The following is a 26,356-nucleotide window of genomic DNA, read 5'->3' as shown; positions in this document are numbered from 1 at the left end:
AATTTCTGGGCTCTCCCAAGAGTCACTTGATAACTAACCCTTCGTGAAAGGAAAGTAAAAGGCACAGAGTGGTCCTTGAGATGGGAACAATCTTGCAGGACAGCTGCTTCCTGACCTCCACCTTTTCTCCAAGTATCAGCCCAATGGAGAAAAATGAGGGGCGGGGAGACTCCAGGTGCACTCCTGCCCAACCATTACTACTGCCATTTCTTTTGGTGATTCTCATTTGTAGCTGGGACTGTGGGGAAAGCACGGAGACCTGCACCCAGACAACAACCTAGGACACCAAAGGTGTTTGGGCTGATGCTTCCAGGAGGCTCACAAGTGCCCAGAGCCCATGGTCTAATGCCTGGTTCCTCAGATGAGATCTGGGGACCAACAGAATCATCCCCACCTGAGAACCTGTTAGAGTTTAGACTCTCAGCCCCCACCCCAGACCTATGGAACCAGAATCTGCATTTTAAAAAGCTCCTCAAGTGATCTGTGGTTACTGGAACATTTGGGGAATGTTGGGCTGGAGGACAGAGCAGATGCAGCCCCAGTTATGGGTCAGAAGAGGCCCATGGATAAAGAAGGGGTCTGCACCTCTGTGCTGCTCAAAGTATGGTCCCCAGACCAGGGCGCATTTGCAAGCACATCCATGATAAAATGAGAGAAACTGAGACACGTGTTTGGAAACTTTCACAGTGAGTTGACATCGCTGGTACACCCAAACTTGCTTTTTGTGTGTGTGTGTTTTCATTTCATTCTCCAACAATTCATTTTTATTGTATTTTATTAAAAATTTGGTCCAAGGTAGGTTGAAAATTAAAGGTGGTGGGTGTAAAACCTATCTCTTTATCAGATGATTTGAGAAGCGCAGAGCATAGACTGCCACCTTATACCAGGAAGTGACTGGAGATTTGGGAACCAAGCCAGCCTGGGGCAGTGAGAAAGCGGCTGGCTTTGAGGACACAGAGCAGGCATGGTGGGTGGAGGGTGGGCTGGGAACTCTGTGCTGGGAGGCTTGGGACTCTTGCCACAGCAGAGGTAAGACCTGGCGGACCCCTTGCCAGGGTCCCAGCTGCTGTGCCCACACTTGTCTCTGGAATGAGATGGGCAGGTATCGGGAGTCTCCTTGCAGGACAACACATGGGTTCAAACTCTCAGATCCTTGAAGCCGCCCTGCTCCATCACTTGCCTGCCTCCTTCTCTCCAAAGAGCAAATGCCCAGATTGCAGATTGCGGATTGCAGATCTTTTGGGTCATCGAGCAGTGACCATGTAACAAGGTGGGCACACCCCTCACCACCCTTTTACACACCTGCTGGCAGTCCTGGGAGGGCCCAGAAGTGCCCGGCCCCACGTTCCATGGGACGTCACAGTGCCGGTGTACCCAGGGTGGATCTGGTGGAGCTTCTGCCAGCCAGGAATCTGCAGGGCACAACGGAAGCATGCTTGAGCTCCAGGGACTGATAGACCTGAGTTCAAATCCCTGCCCTGCCACCAGCCCGCTGCCCCTTCTGAGCACTGCTTCACCCCCAGTGCCCCCTGCTGACCCTTCAAAGTGCTTATTTAGATTCATGGGTCACCTCTCACATGACCATCAAAACACAAAACAAAACAAAACCTATCTTCAGAAAGCATGTCCTGTTTCCTGGAGGAAGTTGTACTTCAAATTAAAGAAGATAGTCATCTAGGGACATCTGAGTAATTCCTTTTCTTTTAAGGCAAAGCTCAGCCTTCCTGGATGAACCCAGTGGGCTGCTTGTAGCCGCAGCTTGCTCATGCTCACGCTTAGTCGCTGTTGTGTCCAAGTCTTTTGCAGCCCCGTGAACCTCCCGCCCTGCCCAGGCTCCTCTGTCCATGGGATTCTCCAGGCAAGACTACTGGAGTGGGTAGCCATGCCCTCCTCCAGGGGATCTTCCCGACCCAGGGAAAAATTGAAACTGTGTCTCCTGCATTGTGCTTCTCCTCAATTCCTTGCCTCCCTACTGCCCCCTTTCTAACGTCCCTTGGGATACTTTTTGCCATCGTTGTGCTGGGCCCCAACACTCCAAGTGGAGAAGATTAACTCCATCCTTTTTCTGAGTTTAAAGTGTTTGCGGGGGGACCAATGATGAAACAGATTGAAAGTCAGTAGGGCTACTCTGTTCTGACCCTCCCTCTATGCCAGATCCTGGGTGCCCATCCTCACAGCAACCAGTGGGGCCGTGGTGTCTGTCCTTGTGGTCATTCCCATCACCACTGTTCTGCCAATGACCTTGTAGAAAATTCCAGAACACAGAGATTCAGAGCTTCCGGTGAGTTGCCCATTCATAGCAGAGCTGGACTCAACCACAACCCCGCCTCCCTGCAGGGCCCAAGGTCTCAGTCGTACCCAGAGCATCTCTTGTCCTCAGGGGTTTCCTGCCAGGAAGCATGGGGTGAAGGGGCGCTTGCTGTAAATGACATTGCTGGTACACCCAAGCTTGCCTTTTGTGTGTGTGTGTGTGTGTTCATTTCAATCCCCAGCAATTTGTTTTTATTGTATTTTATTAAAAATTTAGTCCAAGGTAGATTGAAAATTAAGAGGGGGAAAAGCCCAGCTCTTTATCAGATGGTTTGGTTAAGACCTCTTCGAGTTGTCCTTGTGGGCCCCAGCCTAGCAGGTGCTTTCTAACAGGCAAATATTCTCATATGTTAACTATTGAACTCTGGGCCTCTTAGCAGAAAGGTTTGGGTGTCCAGGAAGTGGGGTACCGTGCCAGGCACAGTGGTTCTCTCCTTAAACATCAGCTCTAAGACGGCTGCCAGGACCCTGCAGATCTGTTATTTTCATTGGCAAACCTGGTGGAGAGGGCCGCGTTTGTGCAAGGAACTAGCTCTTTCCAGAATAGCCTCTCAGCACGGCAGAAATCAGGCAGACCCGGGCTGGATCCCAGCTGCCTCTCTGAGAGGCCAGCATGTCCTGTGTCTTCCAGGATGCAGCCCCAGCATCGCTTCCTCCCATGAAGCCTCCGCTGGTCCCCACGCAAGTGGATCTCAACCCTGGCTGCACATTGCAATCACCTGGCAATTGAAAACTCCCCTGGTGATGTCAGGGGATCTCCATGTGGAGAACCACTGGCTAGACCAGAGGTTAACACACTAGTTCCAAGAAGCTAGTACATAAGAACGTGAAAATGTAGGTGCTCAGTCGTGTCCGATTCTTTGCAATCCCATGGACTGTAGCCTGCCAGGCTCCTCTGTCCTTGGGATTTCCCAGGCAAGTTTATTGGAGTGAATTGCCATTCCCTTGTCTAGGGTATCTTCCCGACCCAGGGATCGAACCCAGGTCTCCAGTATTGCAGCAGATTCTTTACCGTCTGAGCCACCAGGGAAGCCTGTAATTATCTGCTGAACAAAACGGCCCTTCATTTACGTATCATCTGCGGTGGCTTCCACCTACAAGGGCGTTTGAGTAGTTGTGACGGAAATCATCTGGCCTCTGAAAGCTCATATATTTACCATCTAGACCTTTCAGAAGAAGTTTGTCAGCCGCTGAACTGGACAGTCAACCTATTCAACCTTCGTAACATCCTTCTCTCTTAAAACTTAGCACGTGAAGTTGTGATCATTGGTTCATGTGTACGGCAGATGGGAGCATCTCAAGGGCTGGGACCTCTTTGAGTTGTCCCTCTGGTCCCCAGCACAACAGGGGCTTGCTAACTGGCGGGTGTTCTCAGATGTTGACTATTGAACTCTGGGCTTCTTAGCAGCAAGATTTGGGTGTCCAGAATGTGGGGTACCTGCTGGGCACAGTGGTTCTCTCCTGAAACATAAGCTCCGAGGTAACTAAAAGCAAAGTAAAGAACAGAAGGATGATGTCAAGACGCAGGGCCACAGATAAGGGCTTGGAGGTACATTCAGTGTGCTCTAGGACATGCAGTCATGGTTGGAGTTGTTTCTACTTCAGGGGACTAGGTTATTTGTCTAAAGGTACTGCTCAGCAGTAAACAATCTGCCTGCAATGCAGGAGATCTAGGAGATGTGGGTTGGAGACCTAGGAGATGTGGGTTTGACCCCTGAGTCAGAAAGGCCCCCCGGAGAAGGAAATGGCCAGCTACTCCAGTATTCCTGCCTGAAAAATCCCATGGACAGAGGAGCCTGGCGGGCGACAGTCCAAGGGGTTGCAAAGAGTTGAACACAGTGCATGTGTGCGTGCGCATGCATGCACACACGTGCGCACACACACACACACACACACACACACACACAAAGGTGCAGCACATGCGGTCTGGACCTCGTGGAGATCTGGAATGTATTTGGCTTACACATGTGTGAGTGCCATGTGGGCATATGGACCTGCCCATTCTCTGACTCTCTTCAGTGGGGTGGGGGTGAGGGTCTAGGTCTGGAATCATGTTGGAGAGTCTGCAGTTGCCCCCACTCTGACCCTTGTCACCCTCTGCTCTGAGCTTGTCACCCATCCCTGGCCATGCCAGTCCCTCTGGACCTGCAGTGAACTTGGGATGCCAGAGGAGAAATTCTCACAGCTGTTGGTAGGAAGGAGAATTGTGGCAGATGTCGGAAGACCAGGGCTTTGTTTCTATGTAGAAATATCTATGGGAGTTGTTTTAATTTAGTTAAGAAAAGTGACACAGCTAATCAAAGTCTTTTGCCCGCAAATCAGAAAATAGAGGTAAATTCAAAAAGAAGGCTTTCCGGGGAGTGGGGAAAGATTAAAAAAATAAAAGGCTTCAGATTTAATCCCCTTTATTCTCATTATCTGGGGTTAATCACTGTTAACCTTATGTTCTGCCAAGTAATGCTTTGTGCATATCGGTGTGTAATTAAAATTTTTAAATTAATTAATTAATTAATTTTTTGACTGCACTGGGTCTTCGTTGCTGCCCGAGGGCTTTCACTAGTTGCGGCAAGCAGGGGCTACTCTCTAGTTGCAGCGCACGGCTTCTCGTGGCGGTGGATTCTCTTGTTGCAGAGCGTGAGCTCTAGAGCGCCGACTCAGAAGTCGTGGTGCATGGGCTTGGTTGCCCCGCGGCATGTGGAATCTTTCTGGACCAGGACTCCATCCTGTCTCCGCTGCATTGGCAGGCAGATTCCTCACCCCTGGACCACCAGGGAAGGCTTAGTGTGAAATTTTTCAAACACACTGCACACTTTCTTTTGTCATATGCCATTTGCGCGTGATTGAACATCTTTTTGTGAGAGCGCATAGGTTTGCTTCCTTAGTCTGCCTCTAGTTTATCAGCTGGATGGCACCTGATTGGTCATGTCACCTTTCGATACCTCAGTTTCTTCATCAATCAAATGGAGGAATGATGCCCATCTCACAGGGCCACGGGAAGGATCCCACGGGGCGATGGTGCCAAGTTGCTTTGCTGCGTGTTCTCCGGCGAGAGGGGCTACACTTTTCCAGGTCCTGGGTCTCTGCCAGCTCAGCCTGATCTTTCTTACGCCGGCTTTTGGCTTCTTTTCTTTCCAGGATGGAGAAGGGGGACAGGCACGAGGAGGAGGACTTTCGCTTGGACTGCCGCCACGAGAGATACCCCGCCCGTAAGTGGCCTCAGCTGCAGGAGCCGGCGCTGCGGATTTGTAGGCCGTCTGAGAAGAGAGGACCCTGGAGACGGGCCAGGCCGAGCTCTCCCTGCACCCCTGCATTCCCCCCTAGACACATGCTATAGAGGGCGGAACTGAGGCTGGGGGCAAGAAGAGCAAGTCTTCCGCATGCAGCAGCCACAGCCCTTGCGATGGGTCGGAATGCTAAGGAAGCAAGAGGGCCCCGGGGTGCCTTAAAGACAGGCAGGGGAGCCACAGCTCCATGCAGGCTGGGTTCGCCATGGGCCTGAAGGGACGGGAGCTCTGGGGTAGAACTAGCCAAATCAGGGGGAGTGACAGCTCCCAAGACCTGAGTGGTGGGTGCTCCCGGAACCTCAGAAGGCTTCACTGTACAGGACAGAAACTAGGGTTCCTGTGCAGAAAACAAATGTCAGAAAGCAAAAGAGAGGTCAAAAGAGAGGAAGGCCATGCTCCCGACAGAAAAGAAGGGAGCTGATACAAGATTAAAAGGGCAGAGTCTCATCTGAGCCTGCGGCTTGCCCACTCTGTGCTCCCTGCCCACCCCACTCTGTACTAAGGACTTTTTCTGTCTGATCTCCTCTTCCTGCTGACTGCCAACCCCGATAGCTGGGATTACGATCCACACTTTGCAGAAAGGAGGGCTCAGAGAGGCGGAGCCACTTGCCAAAGGTCACACAGCTTAGCTAGTCAGTGGCAGGGCTGTTAGAGCAGGTGCTGTCAGGTCCCTGCTCATATGTCTCCGACCTGTTAGGAGACTGCGGTGCCTCCTAGCTGCTCGTATCTGCATCTCTGTGCCTGGGGTCTTGCTCCACCTCCACCCACAGAAGGCAGGCAGTGCACAAGGAGGCTGGCACATAGATACCCCGGCTCCCTCGCCCCTTGAGTAGGATCGCCTGGAGGTGTGTGATTTGCAGGATTACCTGAATGTTACCAGTCTAGTGGGCTTCCAGGTGGCTCAGTGGTAAAGAATCCACCTACCAGTGCATGAGACGAAGGAGACACAAGTTCTGTCCCTGGCTCGGAAAGACCCCCTGAAGGGGGAAATGGCAACCTGCTCCAGTATTCTTGCCTAGGAAAATTCATGGACAGAGGATCCCGGCCAGCTACAGTCCATGGGGTCACAGAGAGTCAGACACGGCTGAGTGACTAACACACAGCACCATGTCTAGCAGCCACCTGGGGTTGGCCGCCTTCCCTCCCTGGGCCACGCTCCCCCTCTGGCAAGTTTTGCTGCACCTCTGTAGTTTCTCCCCTTTGCTCTAATTCCCTTCTCGGGGTCTGCTTCTGGGGAACGTGAACAAGATGGCAGAAATTTAAACTCAGGTCTGTCTGACCCCACCCCCTGTGATCCTAGTAACTGAGTGATGAATGGTTCTGATGGGAGAAAGAAGACAGAGGTGGGTGAAGGAGACCTGGTTGGGGGGGGAGGGGGAGGAGAGGGTCTTGTCTCCATGCTAAAGGAAGAGGCTTCTGGGGGAGGCACCATTCCAGGAAGATGATCAGAATGCTGACTGTTTGCCTGAGGAACTGGGGTGCATGGTGGGCACATGTACTGTGATTTCATGTCAGGTGTCAGGATGGGGGGCTTCCTGGAGGAAGAGGTCAGGAACCAGGGCACAGAGGTGGCCACAAAGTGTTATCTCCTCTGATAACAGAGGAGAGCAGGAAGCACATGCTAGGGATGGGCTGAGAGCCCTGGCATGTTCCAGAGCCCCACCACAGAGCACCACTGAGTCCCTGCTTGGAAGGGCATCACCCCTTTCCAGGGAGGCCCTGCAGAGTGGGCAGGAAGCCCTGGGTGGAAAAAGGTTGTGGGACTTGTCTTGGGGGCAGCTGGGGAGACAGGAGGAGGAAAGGCCAGATCCCTGAGGCCTGAGGTTGGAAGAAAGAGCTGAAGGAGTGAGTCTGGCCCTGAAAGCAAGCCGTCAGATGGAGAGTGGGGACAGCTAGGCTCGGGGGAGCCACAGAAGCTCTGCACCCCCAGCCCAGCCCCAGCAACCACTTCACCTCCCAAGCATCAGATGCATTCCCCTGGTCAACTGTGGAGAATTCCATCTTTTGTGCCCCTAACAAATACCAAGCTGCTCAGGCACTCCATACTGGCGCTAGAGATGCAACCAGGAGCCAGATGAGACAAAGCCCCTGCCTGTGAGGCGGGGAGTCTAGAGGAGAGAGAATCAAGTGAGACGTGAACTCAGAAACAAATAAGACGATCTCAAGTGCTAAGGAACGTGATGATAAAGCGGGATCCAGGAGACCCCTTTAGAGGCATCTCTTTGAGGAGTGGCTGGAATGGGGACTTAAGGAGTGAGAAGGAGTCAGCCAAAGAGCCTTCTGGGCAGAGGGGCCACAGGTGTTGAGTCCCCAGGGCAGGGACAGCTAGCCCTAGAGGCCTCGTGGCTGGGGTGGGGAGAGCAGTGGGTAGGTGGGGATGGATGGCAGGCCGGGGGCTGGGGCTGGGGGACCCAGGAGGTGGGGCCATGCAAAGGAGTTGGCTCTGCAGTGGGGAGCCCAGGGGCATTTTGAGCAGGGAAGAGACTTACCCAGGTTATTATTATTATTATTATTATTTATTTTTTTTTTATTTGGCTGCACCATGTCTTATTGTGGCACATGGGATCTTAAGTTGTGGCATGCAGACCCTTAGTTGTGTCATGAGGGCTGTTAGTTGCAGCATGTGGGGTCTAGTTCCCTGACCAGGGATTGAACCCAGTCCCCCTCCATTGGGAAACGAGGAGTCTGAACTAGTGGGCCACCTGGGAAGTCCCTTACCCAGGTTATTTATCTGTATCTGTATCTACATCATCTTTATCCATACCCATGTCTACCTGTCCTCCTTCTATCCATCTGCACTGTGGGAAAAAGGACGGGAGGGGAGGAAGAGAGAGACCAGGAGAACAGTGTAGACGCCGTCGCCATCATCCCAGGAGTGATGGTGGCCTGACCTGCGGCAGCAGAGATAAAAGTTGGTGAATTCAAAAACCTTTTGCTGAAAGAGTTGTCAAGAGTGCTTGTTTGTGTTCTTCCAGAGCAGATCCCGAGATGGAGATTCAACAGCAAGTGCCTCATGTGAGGCATCACAGAAAATGCACATAGGCTCCGGGCAGGCAGCTCAGCAGGGGAAAGCAGGTGGCAGGTGAAAGTCACCTTCCAAGTGGTCATCAGTGGAGCCTCCTCTGGGGGACTCAGTGTTATACCCCCGGCCATGGCAGTAACTCTCCTTGGGCATTGTGTGAGGGCTACTGGAGTGGGGTGGGGTGGGGTGCATGAATCTCCTGGGGTGGATTGGAGAAAGTCTCCACAGGAGGTGAGCAACATGCTTTACTTGGGGGAAGGGGGCACCCACAATGTCAGCTTGTTTGATTGGAGGTGAGGGATGGGCCAGGAACCTAGGATATGCTCGGAAGTTTCAAGTCAGCCATCAAGGATCATATGTCACCCAATGATGGAAACGGAGAGGATGAATTTGAGGGGGATGCAATAGTATGGCTTCTGTGTCAAGTTTTAGGGGTGTGTAGGGTTGAGAACCAAGATCATGGCATCTGGTCCCATCACTTCATGGGAAATAGATGGGGAAACAGTGGAAACAGTGTCTGACTTTATTTTTTGGGGCTCCAAAATCACTGCAGATGGAGATTGCAGCCATGAAATTAAAAGATGCTTACTCCTTGGAAGGAAAGTTATGACCAACCTAGACAGCATTTTAAAAAGCAGAGACATTACTTTGCCAACAAAGGTCCGTCTAGTCAATGCTGTGGATTTTCCAGTGGTCATGTATGGATGTGAGAGTTGGACTGTGAAGAAAGCTGAGTGCCGAAGAATTGATGCTTTTGAACCGTGGTGTTGGAGAAGACTCTTGAGAGTCCCTTGGACTGCAAGGAGATCCAACCAGTCCATCCTTAAGGAGATCAGTCCTGGGTGTTCATTGGAAGGACTGATGCTGAAGCTGAAACTCCAATACTTTGGCCACCTCACGTGAAGAGTTGATTCATTGGAAAAGACCCTGATGCTGGGAGGGATTGGGGACAGGAGGAGAAGGGGATGACAGAGGATGAGATGACTGGATGGCATCACCGACTTGATGGACATGAGTTTGAATAAACTCTGGGAGTTGGTGATGGACAGGGAGGCCTGGCGTGCTGGGATTCATGGGGTCGCAAAGAGTCGGACACAACTGAGCAACTGAACTGACCGAGGGTTGAGGACAGACAGTTGGGGCTGGGGGATGCTGAGATGGTTTAGAATCGTGTAGGGTGGGGAGAGATGGAGACTCCGTGAGGTCCTATCACCCTGGGGCTCAAAGAGAACCATGAAGGGCTTCTCTGGTGGTTCAGTGGTTAAAACTGTGCTTCCTATGCAGGGGGCATGGGTTTGAGCCCTGGTCAGGAAATACACACGTGCTGCGTGGTATGGCCAATTAATAAATAAATAAAATGAAATAAAATTACTGTAAAAAATTAGGTAGCTTTTAAAAAGAGAAAGAGAAGCAGGGAAGCTGGTGGAGAAGGGACCGCAGCTCCCAGAGGTTTCCCAAACCCCAGCTTCTCGGGGAAGAAAGGAACCTTTGACCCCACAGTGCCTCTGTGAGGCGTGCCTTTCATCAGGTAGCCAAGCTAGTGGGTTGGCTGTCTTTCCCCTGGGACCAGTGGAGGCGCTGGGGACTCAGAGTTCGAACAGTGAGGTAGAGAAACACCCGGTCTGCCGTTGGGGCCAAGGGCAGGGGCAACAGGGCGTGGGCAGGATGCTGGCTGGAGGGCTGTGGTTACTTTCACTGTCCTGAAGTGGGCTGTGTGTGGCCATGTGAAAGTCATTGATTCACTCACGTATTCAACAAATCTTTGCTAAAGATGCTTCTCTGGGCTGGACGTTGCATGCTGGGCCCTGGAAAATGGAGATGAAAAAGGTGAGTCTGGACCCGGGAGCTCCCAAAGCACTGCTATATTATTGACCAGAACTACCATGGGGTCAGCACAGCTACCAACAGAGGCCAGGCACCTCATCCTGCTGAGTGAGGGAGGGGTAGAGAAGAGGAAAGAGAGGGGTACTTAGTCTCCGGGTGGTCCAGCTTGTTGAATTCTACAGCTATAATGATGATACCTGGACTTAATGAGGAAAACAGCCAACCGGAAGAGCTCCGTCAGCCCCACCAGGTCTGATGACAACATCTCACCCTTGTGGATGCTCTGAGCACTTTACATTGATCCTCTCCCTCTCATTTAACCCCAAACTTTTGTGAGAGTTGGACTATAAAGAAAGTGGAGTGCTAAAGAATTGATGCTTTTGAACTGTAGTGTTGGAGAAGACTCTTGAGAGTCCCTTGGACTGCAAGGAGATCAAACCAGTCCATCCTAAAGGAAATCAGTCCTGAATATTCATTGGAAGGACTGATGCTGAAACTGAAGCTCCAATACTTTGGCCACCTGATGCGAAGAACTGACTCATTGGAAAAGACCCTGATTCTGGGAAGATTGAAGGCAGGAGGAAAAGGGGGCGACAGAGGGTGAGTTGGTTAAATGGCATCACCGACTCAATGGATGTCAGTTTGAGCAAGCTCCAGGAGTTGGTGATGAATAGGGAAGCCTGGCGTGCTGCAGTCCATGGGGTCGCAAACAGTCAGACACAACTGAGTGACTGAACTGATAGACCCGTTTTACAGACGGGGAAAATGAGGCCCAGGGAGGTTATGGTTGTGCCAGGAAGTGGATGTGTGCCCAGCCTGTCTGGATCCAGAGCCCATACCTCAAGTCACCAGGGATGGGCTGCCACATGTCAGTCAGTGGCTCCACATGTTGGGCAGACCCCGGGCATACCCCAGGCAGCCTTTGGGGGTTCGGGGCCCAGCCACAGTGGACTGGTCCTCACGTGGGTCATGGGCTAGAGAGCATCCTGATACCACCATCCAGGGAGATGACACCATCTGCAGAATGCGGCCTCTTAGCTGCTGGTGGAGTTTGGGCCAAGAATATGTTTTGGAAAGGCCCAGACGCGTTTTGCAATATTTCTGTGCTGAGCAACTGTTCAGATCTGGTGGTGGACTGACTCCCCGGCAGGAGGCATGGGGGAGAAGGAGTGCCAGGAAGCCCGCGTTATTAAACACTTACTGAGTGCAGGTTTTGCTGAGCACTTCATAGCCGCTGGCACAGCCCTCGGAAGGAGGAGTGGTTGTTTTTATTGTGTAGATGGTGAGACTGAGGCTCTGAGACGTGGATTGACTTTGTTGAGATCCCTGGTGAGATCTCTGGGCAGGATGGCTCAGCTTGGCATGTAATTCTTTCCCTTTATCCTGGGAACCAGGCTATTCCTGCTCTGGCCCCCAAACTCCTCACCTCATCTCTTCCTTCTCTCCTCTCCCTCATTTGGCTCCAACCACCCTGTCCTTTCTCTTTCTTGCAAGCAAAACTCACTCCCCACCCCAGGACCTTTGCACATGCTCTTCTCGCCACCTGGAATGTTCTTCCTCTAAATCTTTACTTGGCTGGCTTTGTCTCCTCTTTAATCTCAGCTGAAGGCCACTTCCTCAGAGAAGCTCCCCTAACCTGCACCAGCTTCCCCTGTCAACATCATATCACTGTATTTTCTTCACTGTGTCTGTACTTCTCTGAAATTATATTTACACACCTGGTTTTGGTTTTGTTGCCTTTCTCCACTGGGTTCCATGAGATTAGGCACCCAGTCTCTTCTTAATTAGTAATTTATCAATTAATTAATATTACATATTAATTAATAGTATAATAATGTATATGTGCTCAGTCGCTTCAGTTGTGTCTGACTCATTGTGGACACACAATGGACTGTAGCCTGCCAGGCTCCTCTGTCCATGGTATCCTCCGGGCAAGAATACTAGAATGGGTTGCCATGCCTTCTCCAGGGTATCTTCCCAACCCAGGGATCAAACCTGCATCTCTTGTGTCTCCTGCATTGCAGGCAGATTCTTTACCCACTGAGCTACCTGGGAAGCCCAATATGTAGTAGTTAATCTGTCTATCTTTGGCTGCGCTGGGTCTTTGTTGCTGCACACAAGCGTTCTCTAGTCGTGGTGAGCAGGGGCTGCTCTCTAACTGCATTGTGCAGGCTTCTCTTGTTGCAGAGCAGAAACTGTAGGTGCGCGGGCTTCGGTATTGGCAGCTCAACGGCTCTAGAGCGCAGGCTCAGGAGTTGTGGCACATGGGCCTATTTGCCTTGAGGCATGTGGGATCTTCCCAGTCCAGGGATCGAACCTGTGTCCTCTGCATTGGCAGGTAGGTTCCTAATCACTGGACCACCAGGGGAATCCTAGGCACCTTATCTTCTGTTTTTTTCACACCTGTGTCCTGAGAGCCTAGAACAGTGCATGACACACAGTCGTTGCTCAGTTACTGCTTTAAACTTCTCATTTTCTTGCACTGTATCCCACTTGAGAACTCACTTTTATATAAACAGTTACGCGAACTTATGCTTTTCTTAACTGTTCTAAAAGTTGCTATTTTTTTTCTGGGGCTACTGTGATATAGATTCTGCCACTTTTTTTTTTTTCCTGAGCAAAGTGTTTGCTTTTGAAACCTACCTTTGGTAGGTTTGGGGCTCTGCAGTGCCACCAGCTAGCTCAGGAGCTCCTCAGATGTGACATTTCATGGAGGCGATGCGGCCATATGGTCCAGGTGTTTGCATCTTCCTTTTAGGGGCAACTGGGGGTTGCAGCTGATTGCAGCCGTCAAGTTCAGTGTCCGAGACAAGCTTCTGACTTTGTCAGGTGTGTCTGCGAGGCTGGGCTGGCCGAGAGGCTGTCACTCACCGGGTACAGAGGTGGCTTCTGAGAGCTCTGTCTAGACGTGTCTCTGCCGCTGCTGCCCTCAGAATAGCAGAGGGAATTTCAAGGAAGACTTTTCTGGGCTCGGAGCAACTTGGCATTTTTATTAGACCAAAATCAGATCCAACATAATACTGCCTGAGTTGGCTTCCTTTATTAAAATGGAAACAGACAATATTTCTGAAATAAATATCAATGCCAGCTTGCTGGGCACACAGCTTGCAGATTTCTGAGACCCTGGCACTGGGGTAGAGAGAGCCAAGCCAACGTCAGTATCAGAATCCCCTGGAAGGCTCCTTGAAGCACGGATTTCCCAGTCCCACCCCAGAGTTTCCAACTTCTTGAAATGCAGATTCCCGGGCCCTGCTGGAGTTTCTGGCTGAGGAGGGTGGAGCCTGGGATCCTGCATTTCCAGGGCTGCTCCTGCTGCTCCATGGACCAGGTTCTGAGCAACACTTGGCCCCGGGCTCCTGCCAGGAAGGAGTCTTCATTTTGTCACCTGCTAGGCTTCCCTGGTGGCTCAGATGGTAAAGAGTCTCTGCAATGCAGGAGACCCGTGTTCAATCCCTGGGTTGGGGAGATTCCCTGGAGAAGGAAATGGCAACCCACTCCAGTATTCTTGCCTGGAGAATCCCATGGACACAGAAGCCTGGCGGGCTACAGTTCATAGCATTGCAGAGTTGAACATGACTGAAATGACTATCACTCACTCACTGGGCTATTCAGCAGCTTCTGGGTAGAAACTGTTGCTTCTGGAGTCATGTCTCTTCCCACCCATCCCCCAAAGACACAACCTGAGTCACATCTTCACCCCTCCCAGCCCAAACCCTCCAATGAGAGCATCCTTGGGGGGTGGGTGTCAGGTCTGTGCTGACTCCTCCTGGACATTCCCCCAGAAGCCTTCTCCCGCCACCCCACCCCTGCTTCAGCCCTCTTTCAGTCACTCAGCACTCTCAGAAGCCTTCTCTGCGGACTCTCTTCCCACTGGAATGGGAATGTCAGGAGGACGGGGACCTTGTCACCACATTTGTGCCTGGAACAGGGTCGGTCTCAGGACCTTTCCAGTCCAGCTCGCTTCATCCTCATACGCTCCTTGGATTTCAAGCAACAATGTTAGTTTTCTTGGCTCATAAGTCTGGGTGACTCCAAACTCAAGCTGGGTCGTTGTTCTGCTTTATGTCCATTTTTGCCCCCCTCAGTTTGGGGCAGGCCAGGAACCTGCAACAGGTAAGTCTGATGATGCCGAAGAAACCCCAGGTACAGGAGGAACCCTGTACCCCCTGGGGGACCGCCGGGCCACTTACGCCTGGCACCCAGCATCTTTGCAGTTGCTTCCCTCTGCTCCTCATCCCTCCAGCCCTGTCTGCTGGGCTTTCCAGCCTTACAGACCATCTTGCCTTCCTCCAACCACCATCGCTATGTTTTTCACACCTCCAGAAAACCTCATTTACCTGCCAAGAACCTATTTCACACTCTGTTCATTCTGCCTGAAATGACCTGCTCCCTGCCTCCGTTTGGCCAAAAAAAAAACCTACCAGTGAAATTTTGAGCTTCATGGGGCTTTCCAAGTCTAGCTCAGATGTCCAGGAGTAGCTAGCAATCAACCCCCTCTCCAGTCCCAACAGAGGAGGTTGTGTTCACCTCTGCGTTTCCCTGCCCTGACATTTGAATAGATGAGGGAGAAGTTTACAGGGGTTACAAGCCCAGCCTCTAGAGTGAAGCTGCTTAGGTTCAAATTCCAGGGGTCAAACCTCAAGGATGTAACCTGTCTGGACCTGGGTTTCTTCATCTGTGTAATGGGCACAGTGATGGCACCTACCTTCCACTTCTGAGGATTGCATGAGTCAATGAACACAGGGCACCATGAGTGGCTCCCTGGCACAGTGAGAACTGGGGGAACGTTTTCTCCTGTCATCTCTCTCTCTCTCTCTCTCAATTTATTTCTGGCTGCACTGGGTCTTCGTTGCTTCACTCGGGTTTTTCTCTATTTGTGGTGAGCAGGAGCTGCTTTCCAGTTGCGGAGCACAGGCGTCTCATTGCAATGGCTTCTCTTGTTGCGAAGTACAGGCTACAGAGCTTGGGCTCAGTAGCTGTGGTGCATGGGCATAATTGCTCCTTGGCATGTGGGATCTTCCCAGACCAGGGATCAGACCTGTGTCCCCTGCATTGGCAGGCAGATTCTTATCCACTGTACCACCAGGGCAGTCCTGCTTTTGTCATCTCTTCCCCCTCACGAGGCTGTGAACATTCAGAGGACAGGTCTGCATCTCACTCCTGTCTGCAGACCCAGCACCCAGTGGGGAGGCTGACACAGAGTAGGTGCTCAACAAATGAGGAAATGAAGGAATCAGTGGCTCTGGGGAGAGGTGGCAGGTCCCGTGGACTCAGCCTGATCCCAAGTGTGGAGAAGAAATGAAGAGAATGTTCTGACCAGAAACGTTCAGTCCTCAGAAGCTAGACTCGAATGAAGAGAGGGATGGAATTCCATTTGATCTCCTAGGACAAGCCACCCCCAAAGCAGACGGGAAAACCCATCCTTCCCCCCAGCAGGAATCCCACACAAACCTGCTCTTCTTCCCCAGTTCTCCATTGTTTATTCTTTCAACAGATCTATGCTCTCAACACTGTGTGTGAAATTGTGCTGGGTGCTGGGGACACAGTGATGAATAAAAGTAGAGCGAGTCTGTGTCCTCATGTTGTACACAGTCTAGAAAAGGAAAATGGAAGGAAACAGGTGAACAGATATTACCAAATATGACAGAGTCTCAGCAGCGCCCTCAGGGTAGAGATTGACAGAGCAGGGTTGACTTGGAGAGGCAGTCAGGGTGGCTGTGGAAGAGGGGTGATGACATCCATCACCAGCTGAAAGGGTATCCAAAGCCAGACAGCTCAGTGCCAACCTTGATTCATCTCCCTATCTCTCTCCCACATCCTATATGTGTCCGGAGGGAAGAGTTCCAGATGGGGCAGCCTGACAGCAAGCTCTGGATATCACCCATGAGTCCTGGGGAGAGTAATTCAGCACCTTGGACAGCGGTGGCGCAGTCCATCTGGCTCTTCTGTGTCAGGCGCGGCTCCTGTGGGGTCAAGAATGCCAATACCAGACACCTCCTCACCCTCACTGATTCCTCTACCAGCTTCAGAGCACCTTGGACAAGTCACTTCCCCTCTGATTGTCCCCATTTCCCTATCTGCACATTGGTGATGCCATTCTTGGTCTCAAAGGGCCCTTCTGACCCATTGAATTTGTTTTAGAAGAGTGATTGCAATTTCATACATCTCAAGAGAGCTAAGAGCTGATCTCTTGGGATCTCAATGCCTTGGGGAATTTAGAGACGGTGGTTCCCCACTGAGGGGTTGAGATGTTAGGACTGGAAGAGACCGAATGTTAAAAAATAGTTCATGTTTGATATCTCAAAAAGAGAAGATAAATCACAACTTCTGAGAACCTCCTATGGGTTGACTACTCTGCTATGCTGGGAGGTTTCAAGGGGATTTAAAGCACAGTACTTGCTGCCAGCCCTCTGGGTGAGGCCTTGGACAAATCTCTTCCCACCTATGGACCTCGGCCTGCTCATCTGTGAAGAAAGGTGGCTGAACCCCAAGACCCTCTATACTGAGCATTTTGTCATTTTCACCTCTCTCTGAGGTTGCATAATGGAGGGCTTCTAGCAGCGGGGCTTGCTGGGTCAGCTGATGCCTTTACAACTGACGTCCATTTGCAGGCCCAGAGAGGTGAAGCCACTTGTCAAAAGTCACACAGCTTTAAAAAAAAAAAAAAAAAAAAAGGCTGCTCAGCTTGTTATTGGCAGAGCCTAGATTTGAACCTTTGACAATTAGACTTCAAGTACAGTTCACCCCCGCCCCATAAGCCTGTCCCCAAAGGAGGAGAGGCTGAGCGAAGAGCCTCTCAAAGGTACAGCGAAAATGTCCATTTTCTCCTGGAAGATGGGGGAGGAGCCTGGGCCTCCAGTGCAGGGATCACACCATCCTCCTCCTGAGTGGTTTCTTCATTTGTCAGCTCATGACTCGCTCTGGGCCCGGCCAGCTGCTGGGGGCTGCAGGCTCCAGGATGGAGCAGACTCAGTCCTGGCCAACACTGAGTCTCCCCAGGTTAGTGGCAGAGACCTTGACAACAGAAAGTGACAATCATGGGGAGAGAACAGCGTGCAGCATGGTGTGTGGGTGCAGAGGTCCTTGGAATGCCTTGTGGAGGAGGGAGCATTCAGGTGAGGGGCCGGGGTCTCAACAGCCAGAGGACAGCAGGGAAGAGCACATGGCCCAGGGACCAGAATGTGCAAAGCCATGGAACAGAGCCAGGGGACAAAGACGCAGGCCAGGGAGCAGTCAGAGGTCGGAAATGGCTCCTGTGGGCTAGGTCCAGCCTGAGAGATGCTGCTTGGCCCACAGGTGGTTTTAATTGTTTTAAAAGCCTTATTTGTTTGCAGGCTAAGTCACTTCAGTTGTGTTCGACTCTTTGCGATGCTATGGATTGCAGCCCACCAGGCTCTTCTGTCCATGGGATTCTCCAGGCAAGAATACTGGAGTGGGTTGCCATGCCCTCCGCCAGGGGATCTTCCCAACCCAGGGGTCGAATCTGTGACTCCTGTTGCAGGCAGATTCTTTACCTCTGAGCCACCAGGAAGCCCTTGAAAAGCCCTTTAAAATCACTTAGAAGCCAGGAGATTTGATTTCAAAATCCAGATTGTCAGTTTCTCTGAGCATTTTGGAAGATCGAAGCCCACATTCCCCAGGGCAACAGTTGGCCAGAGCTAAGGAAAGACTGCTTCTGACTGCTTTACCCAGTTATGTCATTGGCTTGGGCCCAGTAGACATTTTAAGGTGGGGTTCCCTGATCTGTAGCATAATGATTTTTTTCCCCCTGGCTGGTGACTGGCCCCATTGTGAAGAGACCCAGAGAAGGGAAGTGAGTGGGGATTTGTGGTAGGCCAGTGGGGTACATGGTGAGGACAGGGCTCCTCCCACTGTAAATGACTCTGGGTCCCAAGCCTTTCCTGGGATCCAGGGAACAGGAAGCTTGATTTTTGTTTTGGCCTTGCCGCGTGGCTTGCAGCCCTGGGCAGTGACAGTGCAGAGCTCTAACCACTGAACAGCCAGAGAATCCCCTGTATTTGATTTTTTTTTTCCATTTATTTTTATTAGTTGGAGGCTAATTACTTTACATCATTACAGTAGTTTTTGTTATACATTGAAATGAATTAGCCATGGATTTACATGCATTTTAAAAAATATGTATTTATTTCCTTTTGGCTGCATCAGGTCTTAGTTGCAGCAGGTGGGATCTTTCAGGTGCGGCATTCGGGTTTCTCTCCAGTTGTGGCTTGGGCTCCAGGCTGCACAAGCTCTGTCGTTTACTTGCTCAGCTTAGTGTCTGACTCTTTGAGACCCCATGGACTGTAGCCTGCCAGGCTTCTCTGTCCATGGGATTCTCCAGGCAAGAATACTGGAGTCGGTTTCTCCAGTGCCCTCCTCCTGGGAATCTTCCCAATGCAGTGATCGAACCCCGGTCTCCTGCTTGCGGCAAGCAGGCTTAGTTGTCCTGCAGCACGTGGGATCTCAGTTCCTCAGTGAAGGATCGAACCCACGTCCTCTGCACTGGAAGGCAAGTTCTTAAGACCACCAAAGAAGTCCTAGGAAGCCTGATTTTGACTCAGAGAAGGATAAGGATCATGGCCCCTCCTTTCCCTTTAAAACACATGATCTGTTCCATCAAACTCTCCAAGGTTCTGCTAGTTGGCAACGGTAAGAGCAATGACAATCATTTCTAAATACTATTTAGAAAAACAATCAAACCTTTCTGTGCACCAAATATTTGCTTTTCGATTAAAAAAAAATCCTATCTATATCTTGGCAGCAAGCACTTTCAAAGAATGCAACTGTTTCAGTGACTGGGGCCAAAACAAATGTTTTTCCTAAGGCCAAACGATTCCAGAATGTTTGCCAAATGTTTGCCAAATGTTTCCCACCCCTTTTAAAAAATCTAGTAAAATTAGCAAAGCACCAACATTAAAGAATATTAAAAACGGAAGAAAAGCCAAAGGGGTAAAAAATGACGTGTGCACACTCCCCAGCATTGGCACATTCTTCCTCGTCTTTGCCTGTTCCCTTCCTGCCTTTGTTAGGAGGAAGAATCTCCCAATAGTCCGAGCTGCTTTGGGGATGGAGGAAGAATAATGAGTTGCTTGTCCTTGGAGATGTGCAAGCAAGAATTCTTGACTTCAGCAGGAATTTCCACCTCAAGGGGCTTGCTCTGAGGGATGTCTGACCCTAAAGGATGAGCAGTTATCTGAGCAGAACACATTCTTAAAAAAAAAACAAATGCTGAAGTTTGGAATCAGGAAGAAATTAATTCAACCCAGCAGCACTGTAGCTGTGAATCCTAAGGCAGCTGCTTTTGCTGGCTGAGCCTCAGTTTCCTCATCTGTAAAATGGGCTCAGGCTTCTGAGGACAGAACCTAGCATGGTGTGTGGACAGTAAGTGCTCTGCTGCTGTTAGTTTTCTTCCTTGCCCTTCACACCCATCCCACTCACCATTCCAGGCAGTCTCTCCTCCCCATGTTCCCCCTTCATTCTCATCTTTCTGGCTCCAAGGAGTCACCATGGAATGTTCTCCAGGGGTTTAGCCATCTCTCTCCTGGGCTAATGGTCTCATAGTGACAGGGCTGGTGGAGCACCATTCAGGGTGCGTGTTCTTAAGAGAGGGAGACTCCTGAGGCTAGAGAGAGGATGTCTGGAGGGCTTCCTGTAGAAGGAGAGATTTGAGCTGGGCTTTGAGAGTTCAGTTTGATAGTAGGTACAAGAACATTTTAAGAAGGTCCCAACTTGGAGATGGAAATGGTCTGGCGTGTTAGGAAGACACGAAGGCGGTGCTTGGGTGAAGACAGGGGAGCAAGCTTCCAAGAATCAAGAAAAACAGAAGAGTGAGCATGCATATTGGATCAGATGAGCCTCCCAGCCCCCTCTGCTTGCCCAGGCCATCAAGAGCAGAGGGCTGTCATGGGAGATCATAGAGTCTGCTGCCTGCCTCCCACGGAGCTGCTCAGGGCTGGCTTTGGGATGTCCACATACTCGCTCGCTGACCTGGGGTCAAGTAAGGTCAGGGCTCTGGAGTCATCTACACTATTCTCCTTCTAACCCTCTCATAGTGCCTTGAGCACATTGGGAGCACACAGTGGACCCCAGGGAAGCCTGATGGGGTTGGTGGGGTAGTGGGAGGCAGGGGAAATCTTTGGGTGGGTAAAGGGTGGAGAGAGGGTGGGTGGATGGCTTGAGTGGGGTGGGTGAAGCGAGGGCAGGTGGGTGTTCAGGGTTGGTGGTCGGGCAGTGGGCAATTGTTGGATGAGAATGTGAGTTAAGGGCTGGAGACTTGACATGTGGGTGCAGATGTGTTGGCAGGTTGGGAAGCAGACAAGTAGGTGGGTGAGGTGAAAAGTGGCTGGTGGGTGGATGGGTGGGTGTTTTGGGTAATGGGTAGATGTGTATGTGGAGAGCAGGGCTGGCGGGAGTGTTCTGGGCTGCTGCGAGGATGGATGGGATGTTGGCAGGTGTGTGATGTGTTGACAGGTGGGAGATGCTTGACTGTGTTTTAAGGCTCGGGGAGAGTCATGGTGGGGATAGTGTATGAGTGGAATGGTGGGTATATTGGTGGGTTGGGGAGTGGATGGCAGCGGGTGTTGGTGGGCAGAGAGTGGGTGATGGGGGCGTGGCAGAGACGGGGAGCTGGGTAAGTGGATGGTGAGATGCTGAATGGAGCAGTGAGTGGGTGGAGAATTGAGTGTGGGTGGACAGATGGGTGGATGGGGGTGGGAGGGGGCGGTGGGGCATGGGTGGAGGAAGGCAGCCGTCAGCACTGACCACCCTGTCCCCTTGGCAGGACACCAGCCACACGTGGGAGATTCCTGGCCCCGGACTTCTGCACGCGAGGCACCAGAGCTGAACCGCCAGTGCTGGGTCCTGGGGCACTGGGTGTGACCGTGAAGAGCCTGGTTCCAGACCTCGGGCCATCATCAGCAGCACCAGCCCCCTGCCGCAAGATCTGGCACCTTTGGAACCTGGCCTGTGTGCTGTGAACTCAGCCAGCCTGCGTGGGAGACACGTGGGCTGCCCTGCCCACGGCTGCCTGGGTCTCAGTGTCCTGGAATTGGGGCCAGGGCATCTGAGGGACTGCACAGGACTGCACAGTTCGACCTGGGGACAGCCACTCCTGACTCCTGCCACCATCATGCTCAGAGCCCTGCTGGGTGCAGCTGGGATGCTGAGAAGGACACGGACCTTGGCCGCTAAAAGGCTGGGACCCACGAGCCAGCCAGGAGGTCCCCTGCGGGGGACAGGGAATGAGTGGGGCTTCCTGAAAGAGGGGGGAGGGTCGCACTGCAGGCACAGAGCAGGGACTCAATAAATGCTTGTTGGATCTGTTTTCTTGCTGTGTGTGGAGGCCAGTTGCTCTCTGGGCTGTGGCTGCCCCTTCGTGGCCGCCCCCTATCAGGTCTCTAAGGAGCCTGAAGATGAGACAGCCCTGAGTGTGCTGGTCAGGGTTAGATGCTGAAGTGTGGGTGGGTGGGAGGAAAGGGGGGTGGTCCTGTAGCTGAGGCTGGATCCGGGGGGTGGGGTCAGGATGGAGCCAGGCTGGCAGGCTCTCTTGGATTTCAGAGGGTAGGGAGGTGGGGGCCAGGCAGGTAGGACACTGGAGGGGGCAATAGACAGGCCCTCAAACCCTCAGCCACCCTTACCCCCATGGGGACCCTTTACCCTGTGTCTAGAGTCACATTTATATCAAACCTTAGGGCTTAGATGCCTAGAGAAACAGATTCCTATTATGAAGATGAGGGAACTTAGGGTCATAGACATGAAGCATCTTGCCCAAGATTACAGAGCTAGCAAAAGCAGAGTTAAGGGTTTGAATTAGGACTCCTGACTCCAAGAGGCCTTGTCCCTTCCCAAAGGATTTCTAGAGATTTCCCTCAAGGAGAGAATGTTGTTCATTTTTCCATAAACACATCATCCAACCAACCATTCATCGATCCATTCATCCACCCATCCATTCATCCATCCATCCATCATTCACCCATCTATCCATTCATCTATCCATCCATCCATAACCCATCCCTCCATCCATTCATCCATCCATCTATCCATTTGTCCATCCATTATCCACCCATCAGTGGTCATTCTTTCTTTTACCAGACATCCATCCATCCATCCTTTCACGTATCACCCATCCTCATTATTCAGCCATCCATCTGTGTATCCATCTACTCAATGATACAATTCCTTGTGCTCCTACTACGTGCCAAACACTGTGGCAGGCACTTGAGATAGGATGCTAATCCAGAGATGGTGTTTGTCCTCAGAGAGCTCACAGGTGGGCAGGACACATAACTAGACAGGTGATGATAGAACAGTGTGTGAAATGCTCCAGGACGGAACAGCCGATTCCAGTTCCTCCACTTGAGATTGGGGGCAAGTTACCTGACCTCTCAGTGCCTCGCCCCTGTGGGCACTTGGGGATCATCACTACACATACTTCTTAAAGCTCTTCTGAGGGTTAAAGTAGCTAATATACATGAAGCCTTTAGAACAGAGCCTGGCACATAAATGCTGTGTTGATGTTTGCTGTTTTCTCAACGAGGGGAAGTTGGTGGGGGGCGGGGGTGTGCTGCGGAAGCCCTTAGGCAGCATCTGCTTGTAGGAGGGAGTGGGGGTCGTGGGAGGCTCCTTTGGGAAAATGACATTTAAGCTGAGATATGACGTTGTCTAGATACCAGGCAAGCAGGAGTGTACAGGGAAAGAAAGTTGGGAACGTCATAGGAACTTTGGGATTGTCTAGATGGCAGGTATGTGGAGAGAAAGAAGGGCAGTGGATGAGAAATCAGGCAGCAGAGGTTAGTGGAGCCAGAGGGAATGAAGCCTCTTTAGGAAGGAGCCGCAGGAGATGCTTTCAGGCAGAGTGGGAAGCGCCCAGCTGAGCATCCCAGGAAGGTTTCCGCAGCTCCGGGCAGAGAACAGATGTGGGAGGACGGCCTCCATCCTTGTCCTCCCCACTTGTGAAGGGAGGGGAAAGGGTGAGCTGGTTCAGAAGGGAGTTCCTGGGACAGCACAGTCACAGTGAGGCCAGATCCAGGAGGCAGGCAGGAGGGAGAATGAGCTGGTGTGGGAGGGTGGGAGGGGAAAGTCAGCGATGACGCTCAGGTTGGGGGCCGGGGGGAGGTGGGGGCAGGTTCAGATGTCTTGAGTCTCAGGTGCCTGGGAGCCACCCAGGTGGAGGTGTGTGCTTATTCATCCATTCATTCATGCATTTGTTAATCAGGTCAGTGATTCATTCATTTAGTAACTATTGTGGACCTACTGCATGGGGCGGGAGCTGGGTCTGGGAGAGAGACTGGGACCCAAATAAAACGGCTTTGAAGATCAGGATGAGGAGGTGAGCTGGGCAAGAAGAAACCACTGCAGCAGCTCCAGCTTCAGACGGGGCAGGGGCGTGTCTGTTGGGAATCTGGCCCTGGGTAGCTTGGAGCTCTTTATTCTCTTCTAGGATCCTTTTGAAGTTGCCAAGTGGATCACAGAGGTCCGGGAGATGATTTTTTTGTTGAAACATGGACAAAATTTTTAACTATTTTAATAGTTGTGTTTATGTAAATGTGTATTAGGAAAAAAAATGTATAACGGGCACACAAGTGCCGTGATTTCACAGATGTTATTGCTTAGGATGAAGCCAAAATAGGCATTTAAGTTAAAAGGCAAAAAAAGTTGGCTTAAGGAAAAATATTAAATAAATAATCGTGCAAGTGGTCTGTGATGATGGAATGCGGACGGCTCAAGTAAGGGCCATTCTTACCCTCTGCTCAGGCCAGAGAGGGATGGGGAGGGAGGAGGAGGCTCATGGGAACACTCACTCAGGCTTCAAGTCCTTTTGGGTGCCTGCTGGACTGGGGGGGAGAAGTAACTGTCATTCAGTCCCATGGAGGCTGCAGCAAGAAGGCTGCGGGTTAGACCAAAGGAAGCACTTCCAGGCAGGCCAGGTGAGTGATCCCAATGGGTCCCTACTGGGAGTTACTGGGAGGGCTGTCTTCATGCCACACAATCTGCCTGCACCTGGGAGGGGGGAGGACCACCTGGTTAGAAAGCAGGAGTCCTGGGAGCACGCACAGGCCTGGATGGGGTGAGGCAAAGCCCCCTCCTCCCACTCCTGCAAACAGCTTTCCCTGCCCATCCCCTGCACTCAGCAGACCATCCCTCTGTCCACAGATAGAATGGCTGCCGGCCTTGGATGCTGACCTTTACCCCCACAGGCTGGCTTGACACACAGCCCAGAGCAGCTCTTACACGGCCTGCTCTGCCCTGGACACCTGCTCCCAGCCTCCCTGCAGCCGCACGCCTGGGCTTGTGTGGACACACCCACCTCAACACTGGACAAGCTTGAGTTAGCCGTGTGGACGTGCACACGTGCTAACCCACCCCTGTCTGCGTGCTCCCGCTGACGCTGAGCGCACACTCCTGCGTGCACGTGCTGGTGCTGGATACACACCAGCCTGGACCTGGGTCTGCACGTGCCCACCACCCTGAAAGGGGGCTCTGGCCCATGTTTGCTCAGGTGTGTGTGTGCTAAGTCACTTCTGTTGTGTCCGATCCTGCGACTCTGTGGAGTGTGGCCCCCCAGGTTCCTCTGTCCATGGAATTCCCCAGGCAAGAATACTGATGTGGGTTGCCATGCCCTCCTCCAGGGCATCTTTCTGACCCAGGGATCGAACCCGCATCTCATTATGTCTCCTGCATTGGCAGGCAGGTTCTTTACCACTAGCGCCACCTGGGAAGCTACCCTGGGCTATGTTCAGTCTCTCAGTGTCAAACTCATCACCCCCTTTCTTCTCAGGTGCCCTCGGGGCCCTGGTCCTTCCCCCGCCTGGGGGCTAACTGGCAGGTCCAGGCCGCTGGAGGTCACTGGGCTGACTGCCCTTTGGGGCTGGTGGCTGTGATGAGCTGTCTTCCCTGCAGCCTCCACCAAACTCCGCCTGTCCAGCCACACATTCCCTTGGGTAATGGCGGCTTCAACTTGATTCATGGCCTTTCATTTGCTGGGAGCTGGGCCTGAGGACACGGTGTACTGGGAAGCTCATCCCTGGAGGAAGCTGCTGCCACCAGGGTGCCAAACCCTTGTTTGGGAGGAGGTGGAGCACCCAGGGCTGAGGAGTTAGTTAAAATCCCGAGACTACTGCTGACCTGTGTGGGTCTTCATTCATTGAGAACTATTTGCCGAGGGGCTTCCATGTGGCAGGCGCTGAATGTGTGGTGGAGCTGCCACGGCGAATCAGAAAGGCATCGACCAGCAGAAGTTATCAGTTCAGATCATGAGAAGTGCTGTGTAAGCGAACCACAGAAAGTCCGGATTTAAACTGCAGAGGTGAAGATGGGCCTCTCGGAGAACGGGCCGTGGCAGCAGGGACTGAGGGATGAGGAAGGAGGCGGTAAGATGGTGTGGGCAGAAGTCAGAGCATTTGCAAAGGCCCTGGGGCTGACAGGAACGCCGTGTGGCTGTGTGCAGCGCTGGGGCAGGACACTGTGCCTGGAGCCCCAGGTAAGGGCATGAGTTTTGCTGCTGAGTGAGCGTGTGGGGTCAGCTGGTGGGGGCCTTGTGGGTGATGGGAAGTTTGACCTTCACCCGAAGGCTGTGGAGAACCGCTGACGGGAGGGTTTTAAGAGGTGGACACATCGGCTCTTCATTTTGAGAAGTGCATCCGGGTCTGGGAGATGGGGTTAAGGGCCGAGGCAAGGTGACCAGAGAGGGGCTGCTGTGGGTCCTGATGGGAGGTGGGGAGGGAGTGAGAGGGTGGGGAGCACCTGGACTGGACCGGTCTTTATCTGAGCCTCCCTCCTGGGCTTCGATGCTATGCAGGCAGGGATGCTGTAGGCCAAGCGGGGCCTTGGTGAAAACCAGGGAAGACTGTTCTCTGAGTGGATGCCTCAGAAAAGCCCCTGTTCCCCCAAGCCAGGAGAGACAGGGCCCCAGAGCACA

The 26,356-nt window shown here is 52.1% G+C and overlaps 1 protein-coding gene across 4 annotated transcripts in view; it reads left to right on the top strand.

The window, feature by feature from the left end:
* The window catches only part of GSG1L (GSG1 like), a 256,025-nt gene extending 231,883 nt beyond the window's left edge, over nucleotides 1–24,142 (top strand). For all 4 annotated transcript variants that reach the window (XM_070461126.1, XM_070461125.1, XM_070461124.1 and 1 more), the window contains 2 exons: nucleotides 5,446–5,516; nucleotides 21,221–24,142. In XM_070461126.1, coding sequence (XP_070317227.1) covers nucleotides 5,446–5,516; nucleotides 21,221–21,318 — 169 coding nt within the window. In that variant the 3' untranslated portion in view covers nucleotides 21,319–24,142. The remainder of the gene's footprint in view (nucleotides 1–5,445; nucleotides 5,517–21,220) is intronic.
* Nucleotides 24,143–26,356: the final 2,214 nt, after the last annotated feature.

The sequence above is a fragment of the Odocoileus virginianus genome, chromosome 33 (genome assembly GCF_023699985.2).
Source record: "Odocoileus virginianus isolate 20LAN1187 ecotype Illinois chromosome 33, Ovbor_1.2, whole genome shotgun sequence".
Taxonomy (NCBI): domain Eukaryota; kingdom Metazoa; phylum Chordata; class Mammalia; order Artiodactyla; family Cervidae; genus Odocoileus; species Odocoileus virginianus.
Note: the sequence above shows the minus strand (reverse complement) of the source record. Positions and strands in the feature narration are given on the sequence as shown.